This window comes from Rana temporaria, chromosome 1 (genome assembly GCF_905171775.1).
Source record: "Rana temporaria chromosome 1, aRanTem1.1, whole genome shotgun sequence".
NCBI lineage: Eukaryota > Metazoa > Chordata > Amphibia > Anura > Ranidae > Rana > Rana temporaria.
In genome coordinates this window covers 319146625-319163123 of record NC_053489.1, presented here as the reverse complement: position 1 = coordinate 319163123, position 16499 = coordinate 319146625, and the positions used below count along the sequence as shown (strand labels likewise).

The following is a 16499-nucleotide window of genomic DNA, read 5'->3' as shown; positions in this document are numbered from 1 at the left end:
AATGAAACCCTTGAAGTGTCCTTTCAACAGTGAGTGCCACGTAGCATGCCTTCCTGACTCACTGGTAATGCTTCAGCATTTGCCCTGTATCTGAAGGCTAAGTAAGTGAGTAGGCAAGTTGGGTCAAACACCAAGAGCTACCTCATTTATTTGAGTTTCTGGACACCTTTAGTCACCATTCTAGTCGGTGTTACTGTGGAAAGGCTAAACTCTGTAGGACTGATTGCTGACTTTATCTGTTGGATGAAGTGTACCTGGGTGCTCTGCACTATTTCATGTCATGCAACATTAAGGAAGCATCTCCCTGCTGCTGCTCTGTTCCTGTTGCCTGCCGTAAGCGAGTTTGGCCACCTCTGGCCATCCGACCCTCAGCTGCTACCAGCTGTCTGTGTTTCGTCAATACCTTACCTTGAGCTCCAATGTTGCTTTACTGCCACGCAGTTGTAATATGTCTGATTGTAGACATTGGGACACAGTCTCACTGTACCAGGTGCCCCCAGCTCACATGCTATCAATAATTCTGGGACTGTTTGCAGTGAGCCCTTCTGGGTACCTGTGTCTGCAGTCTGGAATCATTGTGTCCTCTGATTTTTTTTTTAATCTGTTCCATCCTCAATCTTCTAGGACTCCATAAAGTTGGCTGGATCATCTCCCCCTTGCAGCTTCTAACACTGTCTCATGGGGCCCCTTAAATATTCATTCGGGTTTTTACCAAGGTGCTAACCCCTGTACTAGACCTTCTGCAGTATCATTGCAACTGCATTTTAGAATGTTTGGATGACTTACCTTTGATAGAAAAGTTGACGTGAACTCTTCTGGATAACCTTAAAGTTCAATGTGGAGTTGCACCAAATAGGATGGATCCTAAACTTCAAAAATTGATTCAAACTGACAAATTGTTTCTGGGTTTAGTCCTGGGCACAGTTCAGTCAAAAGCATTCTATTCAGAATAGTATATTCAAACAGTTTGGTCTTAGATTCGAACCATTCTTTCTAATATCTGTCTGACTCTCTGCTTTTACATGAGAATTCCAGGTCTAAAGGTAGCCTCTTTCAAGGCATTTCGATGTGACCTGTTTTATTCCAGATCTCTACAATGCAATATTCTGTTGACATGGGTTAAGTTGATCCAGTCTCTGAGGACCAGGTTGTCCTTGTGTGTCAAGGAAGTCCTTCCTTTCCATCTTTTGGAAAATCCCCATGGTAGACCTGCGCTTGTTCGGTAGGGGAGTCCTGGGCATTTGACCTGCCAATTTGCAAGTCTCTACAGCTTTGGACTAGTTGTTCATCCAGATCCAATTGAACACCACAGCAGTGAGGTACATAAATGAGGGAAGAGGAGTAGATTAGATCCTGTCCTTGACAGAACTTCAAGTTCCAGCCTTTTCAGCCGTGTACATTCCAGGTGTAGACAACTTGCAGGCAGGCTTTTTTAGCCAACAGGGCCTGGACCTGGGAGAGTGTTCCTTGCACTCATACATGTTCAAGAACCTGTGTCAAGGATGAGAGATGCTGGATGTGGACTTCCTGGCTTCCAGATTTAACAACTAATTGGATAGATGTGTCTCTACCGTGTTTCCCCCGAAAATAAGCCCAGGTCTTATATTAATTATGGTCACAAAAAACACACTAGGGCTTATTTTCAGGGTAGGGCTTATTTATTTACAGTCTTGTCTGGCTGGTTGTTGCTTAAAAAAAGAGTCTCTCTCAGCCACTGCTTCTTTCATGAACGGTGGTACATTTGTTGTCATCCTGGAAAAAACATGTATTGGTACACCACATTATCATTCCACCATCATTTGGTGGCTTAGGCAGGCTGTCATGTAAGCGTATGGCCCCAAGGATCAGGCGGTGCGTTATGCTATCATGGCACACTCTACTAGGTTAGTAAATGCTTCTGGGGCTTTTTGGCATTTTGAGTGCAAACCGATTTTCTTTTCAGACATTATGGCCTCATCTGATGCCAGCTTCAGGTGTATGGTCTTTGAGGCAGCTATTTAATTTTTAGCCAGGTTTTGGTTCTCTGTTTTCTTAAACCTGTTAGTATTTGTTTGCTGTGTTGCATACCCCCTGGGTTCATCCTGAGAGCTCACGTGTGTCTGTATATGTATCGTAATCCACATTCATTGTCTTTTATGACTAATTTTTAAATCATTTGATTCTGGTCACTTTTAAAGTCCCACTCATCAAGGGGTTTGTGTTTTTCCCTACCCCTCGGTTGGCCTGCTTTGAGGGGCACAGGAAGCTTTTTGGCTTCCTGAGTCCCTCAATGAGCAAAAAAGTAAATAGGATTTTTGTGCTCACTGTAAAATGCTTTTTTGGAGTCCATTGAGGGACAATGGTTCCACACCATTGTGTTTATTATCAAGCTTTCAGTACTGCTTTGCTACAAAACTGAGGCATATTGGCAGTGGAAGAGGTTTGTTTGCCAGTGTCCAAATCCCCCATAGGCTGCTGTATAACCTGAAGGTTAGACTGCTTGTGTCTCTCAATGTGACTCTGTTGAATGTCTAATGAAGAGGAAATGTTAATCTTTACTCCCCTTTTCAGCTCTGATACAGCTTCAGGTCTTGAATAATGTTTGGATTGAAAGAAGTGTCTCTCCAGGCTAACATAAAGAATAACGGAACTGCAAGTTATCCCAATCTTTTCACTTTCCCATAATGCCCATTTTTTTAAACCTTTATTAATTAATCAGATTGTTTTTTTCCATTTCCCCTCATTATCTGTTTTTTGATGTAGGGTTGACAGTGCTGATTAGCGTCCACCAAAATCTAATCACCAAGCATGGTCAGAAGCTGCACTGTCCTATTAACATATTTCTGTGAAGGCTTTCCCCAGTTTGTATGCGTGGTTTGTGTCTTGCTCTGACAATGTTCAGTCCAGATGAAAGTACAGTTCTTCCTTCCCTCACTTTTTGGTATTTGGTGCGTTGTCTGCAGCTTACTAGGGAAAGGACAAGCAGGGAGTGTTGGCAGTTGTGTGAGTGCACAGAAAAAATTAACAAAAATGTATTTTGTGTTTTTAGTTTAGTTTTTTTATGTTTTTTGTTTTTTGATTTTTACAGACTGCACAGGGATAAATTGAATAAAATTTATAGAGGTACCAATTTGGACTTGCTTTGGATGTTGCCATTTATCAAGTATACAGTGTTAAAATAAGTGTCACTTTTATCTCAGTTTGGTTTCACGCCAGCAAGGCCTGGAGCAGAAATACAGCCCCAGAACATGTACCTTTTTTAAAACAAGTCACATTAAAGTGGTTGTATACCCCTTTAGCACATTTGTACCTACAAGTAAGCCTATAATAAGGCTTACCTGTAGGTAAAAATAATATATTCTAAACCTGTACGTTTTAGGAGATTTTCACCTTGCATGCAGACGCTGACGTCGGTGGCGCATGCGTAGTGAAGGTCTGGCAAAGGTTTGTGTATCGTGCCGGAACGGAGTGCTCCTGTGCGCATGTGCAGGAGTGACGTCATTGCGGCTCCAGCCACTCACTTCGCCGGAGCTGCGAACATGGAAGAATCTCTGAGGCAAAATGTCAGCTAGCTCATGGGTGACCAGGAAACTGCACTGGTGCTTGGTTCTAAGGTAAGCATATGGTGCATACTAGCTCATTATGCCTTTACCTTTTTATAGTTTTTTTTTTTTTCCTGGATATACAACTTCTGGGTATACAATTTATTATTCTGGGTATATTTAAAGTAATGACAACTCTGGAAACTGAATTGGATATTGGCCTGATACAAGGCATGTTATTTGGTATTCATACTAAAAGTATTGTGCCTTACTGAGAAATTTGCTAAATATTTTTTCTTTTTGTTAACAGATCTCCCAGTCATCCTTGTCACAAGACAGCAAGTTGGTTTACATTCAGTTGTTATGGGACAATGTTAACCTACACCAGGATCCCGGGGAGGCCCTCTATATAAAGTGGCGAAACCTGGGTAATAAGTTCTGCAGTGATCATAATAACAGTTTTTTTCCTAATTCACACAGGATTGAACTTGCTAATTCTACTCAAAAGAACAGTATGCACAGCAAGCTTTGAGCAGCTTTCTTGAAGCCCTTAAAGCACTCTTCACTTCCACTCTAAAGAGTGAGAATTAAACAGAGGTCTTTAATGGAAGTGCTACCTCAACCATGCAGCTCTTTTTTCTTCCAGTATCGTTAAATTGTGCTCCTTAAAAACCACACCGTCTTTTTGGAGAGCAGCCTGTATTTCTCCTGCGGTTACCTGTGGGTTTTTCTTTGTATCCTGAGCTTCTTCCACCAGTTGTGGCTGCAATCTTTCTTGGTCTACCTGACCTTGGCATCAAGAGCCCCTAATTTCCCACTTCTTAATGAGCGATTATACAGTACTGACTGGCATATTCAAGCTTTTGGATATCTTTTTATCCTTTTCCATCTTTGTAAAATTTCATTACCTTGTTACGCAGGTCTTTTGACTGTTCTTTTCTACCCCCTCGTGGCTCAGTGTCTAACCTGCTTAGTGCATCCATGTTAGAGCTAACAAACTCATTGACTATACACGGACACTAATTGTGATTTAAAAAGCCACAAATGTGGGAAATTAACCTTTAATTGCACCACCTTCTGTGTCTGTACCAAGGCCAAACATTCCAGGGTATGTAAGCTTTTTATATGGGCCCTTTGGGTGATTTCTGTTATCATCAAAAAAACTATGTGATAATAAATGGCTTCATGTGATTGCTTTACTTAACCACTTGCTTACTGGGCACATATATCCCCTTCCTGCCCAGGCGAAATTTCAGCTTTCAGCACTGCGACGCTTTAAATTAAAATTGCGCGGTCGTGCGACGTGCCTCCCAAACAAAATTGAGGTCCTTTTTTTCCCACAAATAGAGCTTTCTTTTTGTGGTATTTGATCACCTCTGCCGTTTTTTTATTTTTTGCGCTATAAACAAAAAAAGAGCGTAAATTTTGAAAAACACAATTTTTTACTTTTTGGTATAATAAATATCCCATTTAAAAAAAAAAAAAATGTTCTCAGTTTAGGTCGATACGTATTCTACATATTTTTGGTATAAAAAAAAAATTGCAATACGCGTATAGTGATTGGTTTGCGCAAAAGTTATAGTGACTACAAAATAGGGGATAGAATTCTGACATTTTTTTATTATTTTTTTTTTACTAGTAATACGGCGATCTGCGAATTTTGTCAGGACTGCGATATTGTAGCGTACACATCGGACACTTTTGACACATTTTTGGGACCATTGACATTTATACAGCGATCAGTGCTAAAAAATGCATTGATTACTGGGTGTGTTCTAACTGTGTGTGGAGGGGGGTGACTGGGGGAGGTGACGATGCTGTGTCCCTATGTACAAGGGGCATAACATCTGTCTCCTCTCCCTGACAGGACGTGGAGCTCTGTGTTTACACACAGAGCTCCACGTCCCTGGCTCTGTCATTGGCGATCGCCGGTACCTGGCGGACATCGCGGCCGCCAGGCACGGGCATTTCGGGTGCGCGCCCCCCAGCGGCCGGAGGACCCGAGGACGTCATATGACGTCCTCCTGGATTTACAGAGCCACCGTGAGGCTGTCTTTTGACTATGGTCCGGGGCTCAAGTGGTTAAATAAGACAGGATTGCAGTTCGTTCTGCACTCCTGTGACCTGTTTTCAGCCAACAGGCTAAAGGTCAATCAGTCAGTCCAGGCTTGGGAAAGTTACTGACTTTACATTCAGGATCCATCCTGCTGCTGGGACTGACAGCTGGCTCAGCCTCTTGGCATGCTGCTCTCTAAGTATTGTGGGGATGTGATGTGTTTTTTTTTAGTTTATTCAATAAGGCCCATTTTCGCCAAGTCTGGAGTGCGGTCTATCATGCCACATTCTTCTACTAGGACTGAACCGGCACCTTGTCTTTCAGAGAGGGGGTTGTTTCACCAGGAGCAGTACTGCTCTCTCATCATTGTCTGTCTGCTGAGAGACTGAGCCAGCGGCCCCCTCCACAGCCCAGCGCTTCAGTGAGTGCTGGAGGGGGCAGAGCCGAGAGCAGTGACTGACGGTCACCACCTTTCTGAAGGCTGAAAACCGAGAACTGAGTGATCAGTGGTCTTGGATCACTTTTTTACCAGGCTTTCAGATGATGGCAGAGGCTGGTTTGAATCAGTCCAGCTTTATAGGTACTTTAGTTGTTCTGCTAGTTAGTTTAAGTTATTGTTCTGAGTATTTATCCAAAGTAGTATTTCTTTCTCGTACATCACGGGACACAGAGCGGCATATTCATTACTATGTGGGTTATATGGAGTACCTTCAGGTGATGGACACTGGCAATCTCAAACAGGAAGTGCCCCTCCCTATATAACCCCCTCCCATAGGAGGAGTACCTCCGTTTTTTCGCCAGTGTCTTAGGTGTTGGTCATGGTTTAGCTTTGCCTCCACATCCTTGGGATCAAGGCAGGCTAACCGGATCTGTCCAACGGCCTCAGTGCTAAAGTGGACAGTATCCGGACCCCAAAGCCATGGGGTTTGCCCATAACGCTTCTCTTTTTTAGAGAGCTGGACCCTGGGCCCAGGACTTAAGAACCTTGGGTATCTAAAGCTCCTGTTTGCCAGTGGCTCCTTCATAGGAACCCAGGGCCTGAAGGTCTAGACGCCACCCACGGAGATGGGGGAAGATTGGACCTCTTGCTGTGCAAAAGTCCTGCGGCATGGAGCAGGTAAGTATTGGGGAGCCTGCGGAACTTGGTTCTTAGCAGATTCCCTGGAGGGAGGTGCACAGGGGGTCATGCCTGGGTATGCTCTGCATTGGCAAGGAATCACTATGTATATGGTCAGAGACAGGATGATTCAAATCTTTTTCCCCCAGTGATAGGTGTCCTCCCTGGTAAGTGTTGTTTAGCTGGGTCTGCTGCGCTAGGTGTGGGATCTCTGTGAAATACAGGAGCCGTGTTTCCCATGCTAAGAGGAGGTCTGTGACCTACCTGAGGGCTTACCTGCCTGGGTGCTACGCCGCTCCGTCCTCCTCCATGTGCGATGGCCCCCGCCGACGGGCGCGCGCGTGCCCGAGATATGAACGTTTTTTCGCGCCATTGGCTGGGGTGGGGGCGCATCCCTGTGGGCGGCGATTTACATATAGGAAGGGGAGGCCCTTCCAGTAGCTGCCAGAAGCTCAGTGTCTTCCTGAGTTAGAGAGGAGGAGGACGCAGAGCGGAGCTCGCTGAGGACACCCAGTGGCGGAAGGAAAGATTACAGTCTTTTTCTAAAGAATAGACTGTCAAACCTACAGATAGGTTTCTTTTTCCTTTTTTTCAGCAGATGGCTATTGGCAATACTTATTAGGAGACAGAGTATTTTTCTTTTCCTCTTCAAAAAAAAAAAAAAAAAGATATATAAAAAAAAAAAAAAAAAAAGAGAAAAGAAGAAGAAATAGGGAAAGTACTTCTGATCTCCCTTCTCAGTTTGGGCGTTAGTCTCTATCGTTCCCAAACCGGCAGATCCCCTTAGCTACGTCTGTGGCTGGGTGATAGCAGGTGTACCTCGGTGTTGTACCATGGCTTCTGGGTCAGAGGGTACAAAGGGTGGGGATTCCCCCGCAAAATCCGAGGGCTCAGACACGGCTATGCCGCTGCTCTCCCCACAGGACATATCAGGGCACGCCCTGATGGGACCTGGGGGATCTGGTGCTGGGGCTGGTCCAGTTCAGTCCAACCCCGGCTTTGTCACTGAGAGGGTGCTTGCTGTTTCTTTAGGAGAACTAGAGAAAAGAATGCCAAAAAGAATAGCTAAGGCTATACCGGGTAGAAAGCGGACTAGGTCTCCGTCACCCGAGCAGGAACCCTCAGACTCAGAGATCCTTTCCCTAGGGGAATTGGATAATCCTGACGTTTTGGACCAGGGTGGTTCAGAGATCGAGGATCCGGATACTGAGGAGTCTAGTTCAACCTCCCAAGGGGAAAGTTTGTGGGTGCAAGCTTTAACGGACATGGTCCATGTGGCATTTAAGTTACCCATACCAGAACCTCAAGTATCGGCGGTTTTCAGCTTTAGGCTCATTAAGAGCGCCTCAAAGCAACGCTTTTTTTCCGGTCCATCCTCTACTCGAGGATGTCATATTTCAGGATTGGATCAAGCCAGATAGTCTTTTTACCACCTAAAAAATTCTCTGTTTTATATCCTATAGAGGAGAAATTCTCCAAAAGGTGGGCGCCCCCGGCGGTGGACGCAGCCATCTCCTGTGTGAACAGATCTTTAACTTGCCCTGTGGAAAACTTACAGGTGTTTAAGGATCCGGTTGATAAACGCTTGGAAACATTACTTAAGGCCTCCTTTACTTCAGCAGGGGCGATAGTTCAGCCCGCTGTGGCTGCTATTGGAGTTGCCCAAGCATTATCAGATAAGACTAAGCAAATGCTTAAACTTATCCCTGCCCAACAGGCAGAGGAATTTTCGGATATACCCAGGGCTATACGCTTTACGGTGGATGCTATCAAGGACTCCATCCAGCAGGCGTCACGTTTATCCTTATTTCTAATCCATATGAGAAGGCTCTTATGGTTGAAGAATTGGGAGGCTGAGCCCCCGTGCAAAAAACTCCTGGTAGGGTTTCCCTTCCATGGAGGACGTCTCTTCGGAGAAGATCTGGATAGATATATTCAGACTATATCAAGCGGCAAAAGCACTCTCTTGCCAGTCAAGAAGAAGGCCCGAGGGCCCACATTTAAGCGCCAGCCCTCCCCGGGGCAGGGGCCCTCTAATACCAAACAGTATCGACGGCCTCCTGCAAGATCAGGATTTAACAATAAGCCGCAGGGCCAAGCCACGGGGGGCAAGAAGCAGTGGTACCGCAAGCCTGCGAAGCCAGCCCCCAAGTCGGCCTTATGAAGGGGCGCCCCCACCCACGATGGTGGGGGGAAGGCTGCGTCTCTTTGCAGAGGTTTGGGAGGCCAGCATTCCCGACTGCTGGGTACGGTCTTCCGTGACCACGGGCTACAAACTAGAATTTCTAAAATTCCCTCCTCCTCATTACCAGGAGTCAAGAGTACCAGGCGACCCTGTGAAAAGAGCCGCATTGATGGCGGCATTGAATCATCTGCTATGCCAGAAGGTGATAGTAGAAGTACCAGTCCGGGAACAGGGATTGGGGTTCTACTCCAACCTGTTTATCATCTCAAAGCCCAACGGCGATGTCAGGCCAATCTTGGACTTAAAGGGAGTAAATGCGTACCTAAGGGTCCGCTCATTCCGGATGGAAACTATTCGGTCAGCTGTCGCCGTGCTCCAGAAGGACGACTTCATGGCGTCCATAGACATAAAGGATGCTTACCTTCATGTGCCAATTTTTCAGCCACATCAAGTATTTCTACACTTCGCGGTGGCTCAGCGTCATTTCCAATTTGTGGCGCTCCCCTTCGGGTTGGCTACGGCCCCCCGGGTATTCACGAAGGTCCTAGCCCCAATCCTAGCCAATCTAAGGACCCAAGGGGTCACGGTCCTGGCTTACCTGGACGACCTCTTGGTCGTAGACCACTCGTCTCCTGGCCTGGAACGAGCAGTGGCCCTCACGGTTCAGAACCTCGAGAGGTTCGGCTGGGTCCTAAATCGAGACAAGTCAGCATTCCTGCCCACAAGGCAGCTGGAATATCTCGGCATGAGATTGGATACAGAACAACAAAAGGTGTTCCTACCCCTATTAAAGGTCAAGGCCATCAAAGAGCTAATACAAATAGTTCTAAGAAAGAAAAGGCCAACTGTTCGCCTATGTATGCGACTACTAGGCAAGATGGTGGCCACATTCGAGGCGGTTCCGTACGCTCAGAGCCACACTCGCATCCTGCAGGCAGCCATCCTGTCAGCATGGAGCAAGAGGCCTCAGGCCTTAGAAATTCCTTTGCCACTCTCACCAAGAGCGCGGCAAAGTCTATCTTGGTGGTTAAACCCTCAGAATCTCCTGAAGGGAAAGACTTTCAGTCCTGTGACCTGGAAGATAGTAACCACAGACGCCAGCCTGATAGGCTGGGGAGCAATTTTGGATGGTTGCACTCGCCAGGGCACTTGGGCAGCGGCAGAGAAGCAGTTGCCCATCAATATCTTGGAGCTCAGAGCTGCTCGACTAGCCCTCAGGGCTTGGACGTCCAAACTACAAGGGTTCCCGGTGAGAATACAATCGGACAATGCCACGGCGGTGGCATATATAAATCACCAAGGGGGAACCAAGAGTCAAGCCGCTCAGAAAGAAGTGAGCTTGATTTTCTTGTGGGCAGAAGCCCATGTGCCCTGCATATCGGCTATATTCATTCCCGGAGTGGACAACCTACAGGCGGACTTCTTAAGTCGCCAGACTCTGTTGCCGGGGGAGTGGTCTCTGCATCCACAGGTCTTTCAGACACTCTGCCAGAAATGGGGAGTGCCGGACGTGGATATCATGGCATCGAGACTGAACAAGAAGCTAGACAGGTTCATGTCCCGCACAAGGGATCCCAGGGCCTGCGGAACCGATGTGTTAGTTTGCCCTTGGCATCAGTTCAAACTTCTTTATGCATTTCCCCCGCTCCAGTTACTACCCTGCCTGCTGCGCAGGATCAGGGTGGAGCACATACCAGTTATCCTGGTAGCTCCAGCATGGCCCAGAAGGGCATGGTATTCACTAATCCTGAAGATGGTAGTGGGAGACCCTTGGACTCTTCCTCTACGGCCAGACCTGCTATCGCAAGGTCCGATCCTCCACCCTGCCTTACGGCATCTAAATTTGACGGCCTGGAAGCTGAATCCCTGATTCTCAGGGGTAGAGGTCTGTCTCAGAAAGTAATCTCTACCCTAATCAGAGCCAGGAAACCGGTCTCTAGGGTGATTTATTACAGGGTCTGGAAGGCCTATGTAGGCTGGTGTGAGTCCAAGCGATGGCTTTCTCGCAAATTTACCATCGATAGAGTATTACGTTTTCTCCAGCTAGGAGTGGATAAAGGACTGGCATTAAGCACAATCAAGGGACAGATTTCAGCTTTGTCAGTGTGGTTTCAGCGGCCGCTGGCCACCCACTCGCTGGTTAAGACCTTCATTCAAGGGGTCTTGCGTATTAATCCTCCAGTTAAATCCCCGCTTTGTCCGTGGGATTTAAATCTTGTTCTGTCAAGTTTACAGAAACAACCTTTTGAGCCGTTGGCTGAAATTCCTTTGGTTTTACTGACAAGGAAGTTAGTATTTTTGGTCGCCATAGTTTCCGCCAGAAGAGTATCGGAACTGGCAGCCTTATCCTGTAAGGAACCATATCTTATTTTACATAAGGACAAGGTCGTTCTCCGCCCTCATCCTTCCTTCCTACCAAAGGTTATATCCAGTTTTCATCTAAACCAGGATTTGGTATTACCATCCTTCTTTCCTAAACCTACTTCCAAAAAGGAAGGGTTGCTGCATACCTTGGATATTGTCAGGGCCATGAAGGCCTATCTTAAAGCTACAGAGAAGATCCGGAGAACAGATGTGTTGTTCATTTTACCGGATGGGCCCAAAAAGGGGCAGGCAGCTGCAAAATCCACCATCTCGAGGTGGATTAAACAGTTAATCACTCAGGCCTACGGCTTGAAGGGGTTGCCTCCTCCGTTATCATTAAAGGCTCATTCTACTAGGGCCATGGGCGCCTCCTGGGCAGCACACCACCAGATCTCTATGGCTCAAGTTTGCAAGGCGGCAACCTGGTCTTCTGTCCACACGTTTACAAAGTTCTACCAGTTGGACGTAAGAAGGAATACTGATACAGCCTTTGGGCAGGCAATGCTGCGGGCTGCAGTTTGAGACCCTCGGGTTCCGGGGGCTCCCTTTTGAGTAAAATTTAAAAATTATTTTTTTCTCAACTAAGTTGGATTTAATATGATTTAAGTATATCTCTAAATTAAATCCTTTTGTCTTGGGAAGATGTCTCCCTCCCCTCATTGTAAGCATTGCTTTGGGACATCCCACATAGTAATGAATATGCCGCTCTGTGTCCCGTGATGTACGAGAAAGAAAAAGGGATTTTTAATACAGCTTACCTGTAAAAATCCTTTTCTTGGAGTACATCACGGGACACAGAGCTCCCACCCCTCTTATGGGGACCATTTTGGGAGGCATACTGCTTGCTACAAAACTGAGGTACTCCTCCTATGGGAGGGGGTTATATAGGGAGGGGCACTTCCTGTTTGAGATTGCCAGTGTCCATCACCTGAAGGTACTCCATATAACCCACATAGTAATGAATATGCCGCTCTGTGTCCCGTGATGTACTCCAAGAAAAGGATTTTACAGGTAAGCTGTATTAAAAATCCCTTTTTTTAGTTGCAACTATGAATAATGTGTTTGTAGATATAAAATGAAATGGTGTTCAAACCTGTTATTGGTTTCCAGGAGATGTGCTCTGAGTTTACAATAAATAAAAACTCATTTAAAAAAAAAGTCCAGAAACCCTAGGCCATTACCCTCTTCAGTGTAAACAGAGACAAACAGCTTGTAAATTCTAGTTTTAAAGGGGTTGTAAAGTCGTGTTTTTTTATCTTAATTCATAAAATGCATTAAGATAAAAAACCTCTGTGTGCAGCAGTCCCCCTGATGCTTTCCTGAGCCCCCTCTCTGTCCAGCAATGTCCACAAGTGTCTCGGCCTGGGTAATTGCTGTATGATTTTCAAAATGTGATTTTTGACTAAACAAATATTAATATATTTATTTACCAGAATCCATTAAGAAGACGGGAGCTCCTATCCCAAAGGAACTTCATGAAATCAATCATTTATTAGAGAGCGTCACTCTCAGTATACAGCACAATGATGTTCTGAGGCCTATCGACCTTGTCCGGCAGAAGTGTGGCTCAGGGGCTAAACGGCAAAGGTAAGCCTTGTTGGTTTTTACTGTGATTTATATTTTAATGAGCTATCAAGTTATAAATCCTACTACAAACATGTTTATTTTTTGTAATTACATAGAAGCATTTACAGAGAAATACTGTACCTGTCTCTGGTTTCCCTGGGGAGAGAAAATATTGATATTGGTAAGTGAAAAAGTATTTTTTTAATGGTATCATTTGAATGTTCTTGGTTCAGCTTTGTGTTGATGTTTGATGATCAGAGAAATTTAAGAACTTATGACCTGAGTAGGTCTTCATTTGTTACAAATCATTTGTGCATCAGCTTACATTATTTATGTTTAGACAGCAATTTTTAGTACATCTAAGATTTGCCTACTCCAAGGATGTTTTACCCAAATGGCCCTTTAAAGGGGGTTGTAAAGGTACAATTTTTTTTTTTTTTTTTTATAAATAGCTTCCTTTACCTTAGTGCAGTCCTCCTTCACTTACCTCATCCTTCCATTTTGCTTTTAAATGTCCTTATTTCTTCTGAGAAATCCTCACTTCCTGTTCTTCTGTCTGTAACTCCACACAGTAATGCAAGGCTTTCTCCCTGGTGTGGAGTGTCGTGCTCACCCCCTCCCTTGGACAACAGGAGAGTCAGGATGCCCACTAACACACAGCTCCTTTCTCTATTTGCAACGTAGAGAGTGTCCTGACTCTCCTGTAGTCCAAGGGAGGGGGGCGAGCACGACACTCCATACCAGGGAGAAAGCCTTGCATTACTGTGTGGAGTAACAGACAGAAGAACAGGAAGTGAGGATTTCTCAGAAGAAATAAGGACATTTAAAAGCAAAATCGAAGGATGAGGTAAGCGAAGGAGGACTGTACTAAGGTAAAGGAAGCTATTTAGGAAAAAAAATTGTACCTTTACAACCCCTTTAAGTTGAGTAAAGCAACCTACCTGCCATCTTCATGAACTGAATGTATTGAATTAATGTGGTAGCCCTTGTTCTCCATTTCCTGTATACATAGTGACTGTGACACCCCCATGCAGTTCATTAAACCCTTCAGTCCCATAGGTGTGATGCGGGAACATTGCAAATCCACTGCAGGTTCCCGCATCCAGCTAAATCCAATGGAAACCAAGAAGAATGGTACAGTGATAAGTAAGCACGTCTGTGTGAAACGCGTCCACTGAGCACCTTTTTTGGATTGATGTTTGCCATGTTCGTTTGATTTTATGGACTTTCAATAAATTCTATTGATTTTACTTCCGGATGTGACTCCATTCTTTATTTTTTTCCATTGGATTTTCTTGGCTGCGGACCAGGCGGGAACCGGGATCTCTTCAGCAACTCATCAGATCCTCACAGGTGGCTTTGAGTGGTGTGTTCCCAGCTCTCTCTCGTGTTGGATTCCCACATCGCACCTTATTTACAAGGCCGTTCACACTGCCATTTGCAAACTGCTGGGATCGTCGATACAATGTTAATGACACCCCCATTTCATTTTGCATATCGCAGTGCAAACAGTTTGGACAGGAATCGGATCACATGGGAGTGAACACCCATGCAATCAGATTTTGGTGTGCACCAAAAAAAGGGTCCTTTTGCCGAGTTTGGTCCGAATGCGATGCACATTTAACCATACAATCTGTATGGCTGAAACCGCATGTGATTTGCACAGTGGTGCGAATCACATGCAATCTCACACAGCGCACCAGTGTGAACCCCTCAAGTAGCTACACAGACTTTCACATTTCGTTACTGCAAATGTCACTTGGGCAGGCTGTGTCTGCACCTGTCTCCAGAATTCACACCTAAACGTTTTCAGTCTCAAAGCTCAAAGGTGCTTAACAAGCAAAATCCCATTCATTTCAGTGGCCCCTGTTCGTGCTCAGATGTGAACAGGAGCCATTGAAATGAATGGGATTTTTATTGTTGAGGGTCTACGAGCTTTACGTTTCAAGCTACAAAAATGCTCAGGTGTTAATGCAGCCTAAGCCTGTAAAATGTGGAATGTGCTTTTTTTTCTGCTGTTTTGTGCCTCAGTGAATTGGATAATTACTTGTTAAAGTCTATAGTACGAAGTCAGGGTAATCCTAAAAGCAGCAAAGCGAGGAGATGCATGGAGGAACTTCATATCTGTGGATTATCATGTTGCTATGGTTACATGCTTTTGTTACGCTAAAGCCTTTATTAACCAAACTCAGTGGAGATACCCCTAAAATCTCGGCTCATATACTCTGATCTTTTCTTCTAATTTTAGAGGCATTCGACAATGAATACAGACTTGCTTATGAAAAACTTTCATCTGAGTTTCTCAAGAAAATGCAGAAGATTGATGCGCCTCCAAGCAAGAACGTAGAGTACTGTCGAGCTGTTTTTGGGGCCCCTTTGATTTGAAGAATCTCTTTTGAATTAATTTTTTTCATTCCTTGTTATACGTTCAACACAAATGTAAAAAGACAGAATGCCTAATTTCTGCTCAATCTCCCAGAGAATGGACCCAAGTAGAATGGTAGCATTTCCTACACATGACATAGGTTCATCTACTGTGCAAGGCAATATAAGAAACTGCTACTTGTACTCCTATTTTAATATGGAAGGCTTGAAACAAGAATGATCAAGGTGCAAGTATAATGAGATTTCCATCACACTGCCACATTTGCCCACCTTCAGATGAAAAATTAATGCTGAATTGAAGATATACAGCACTTTAAAGTACAAGCATTTTCTGACCTAACATTTAAGTTATTACATTTTTTTTAATTATTATTTACAATTTAAAATTGACAGGTAGCACCGACAGTTATGCCATTCTGGTAGGCTCACCTTGTAATACTTTTCAATGTTCTTAACCAGCAAAACTTGGTCTGCCTTTGACAATCGTCCATCCAGACACTTGACTATATCCATGGCACCCTTATGGGCCAGGTAACCTAGTGCCTTATGGGTGGTGTTGCCCAATACCAGCCCTATCCACTTTCAGACTAATGCCGCGTACACACCATCACTTTATGTGATGAAAAAAAATGACGTTTTTAAAAACGTCACTTTAATTGACTGTGTGTGGGGGAAAACGTCGTTTTATGTCTTGTAAAAAACGACCAAAAAAAATTGAAGCATGCTTCAATTTTATGTGTCGTTTTTCAAAAGTGCACTTTTTACTTCACAGAAATTGACCGTGTGTAGCAAAAAACGTCGTTTTCTAAGACGTTTTTTCATCCACGCATGCCCAGAAGCTACTTATGAAGCAAGCTTCAATGGTAAAACGTGGTGGAACGTAACCTCACTTTGCAAGATTATTGTGAGAAAACGATGGTGTGTAGGCAACTTCGTCTTTGAAAATTGAAGTTTCAAAAATGTCATTTTTTACTTCACAGAAAGTGTCGTTTTTTTTCATCACATAAAGTGATGGTGTGTACGCGGCATAAGAATAGCTATGACTTTTTTGTCAGTACAGTACTGTACAGTTTGTATATTTTACTGTCATTGGGCATGTAGCAAGTCTTAAGGCTTAAACCACAACAATTCTTTTTTAAATCCGGACCAGCCAGACATGAGCTTTGTGGTGTACTATAGCCATTACTTATTACAAATTAGGATCACCTTCCTGTAATGGTATCTTAGAAATAGGAGGTTTTACTATAAATGCTGCATTTAAGTGCCTTAAAGAAAAACTCTAAAATGAACACTGTCGTCATTGCT

General features: G+C 44.5%; 1 protein-coding gene across 3 annotated transcripts in view; it reads left to right on the top strand.

Annotated features, from left to right (window-relative positions):
- Positions 1-15786, top strand: part of DENND4C (DENN domain containing 4C) — a 210200-nt gene extending 194414 nt beyond the window's left edge. For all 3 annotated transcript variants that reach the window (XM_040359890.1, XM_040359872.1, XM_040359881.1), the window contains 4 exons: positions 3832-3949; positions 12677-12830; positions 12926-12990; positions 15058-15786. In XM_040359890.1, the coding sequence (XP_040215824.1) occupies positions 3832-3949; positions 12677-12830; positions 12926-12990; positions 15058-15194 (474 nt within the window). In that variant the 3' untranslated portion in view covers positions 15195-15786. The remainder of the gene's footprint in view (positions 1-3831; positions 3950-12676; positions 12831-12925; positions 12991-15057) is intronic.
- Positions 15787-16499: the final 713 nt, after the last annotated feature.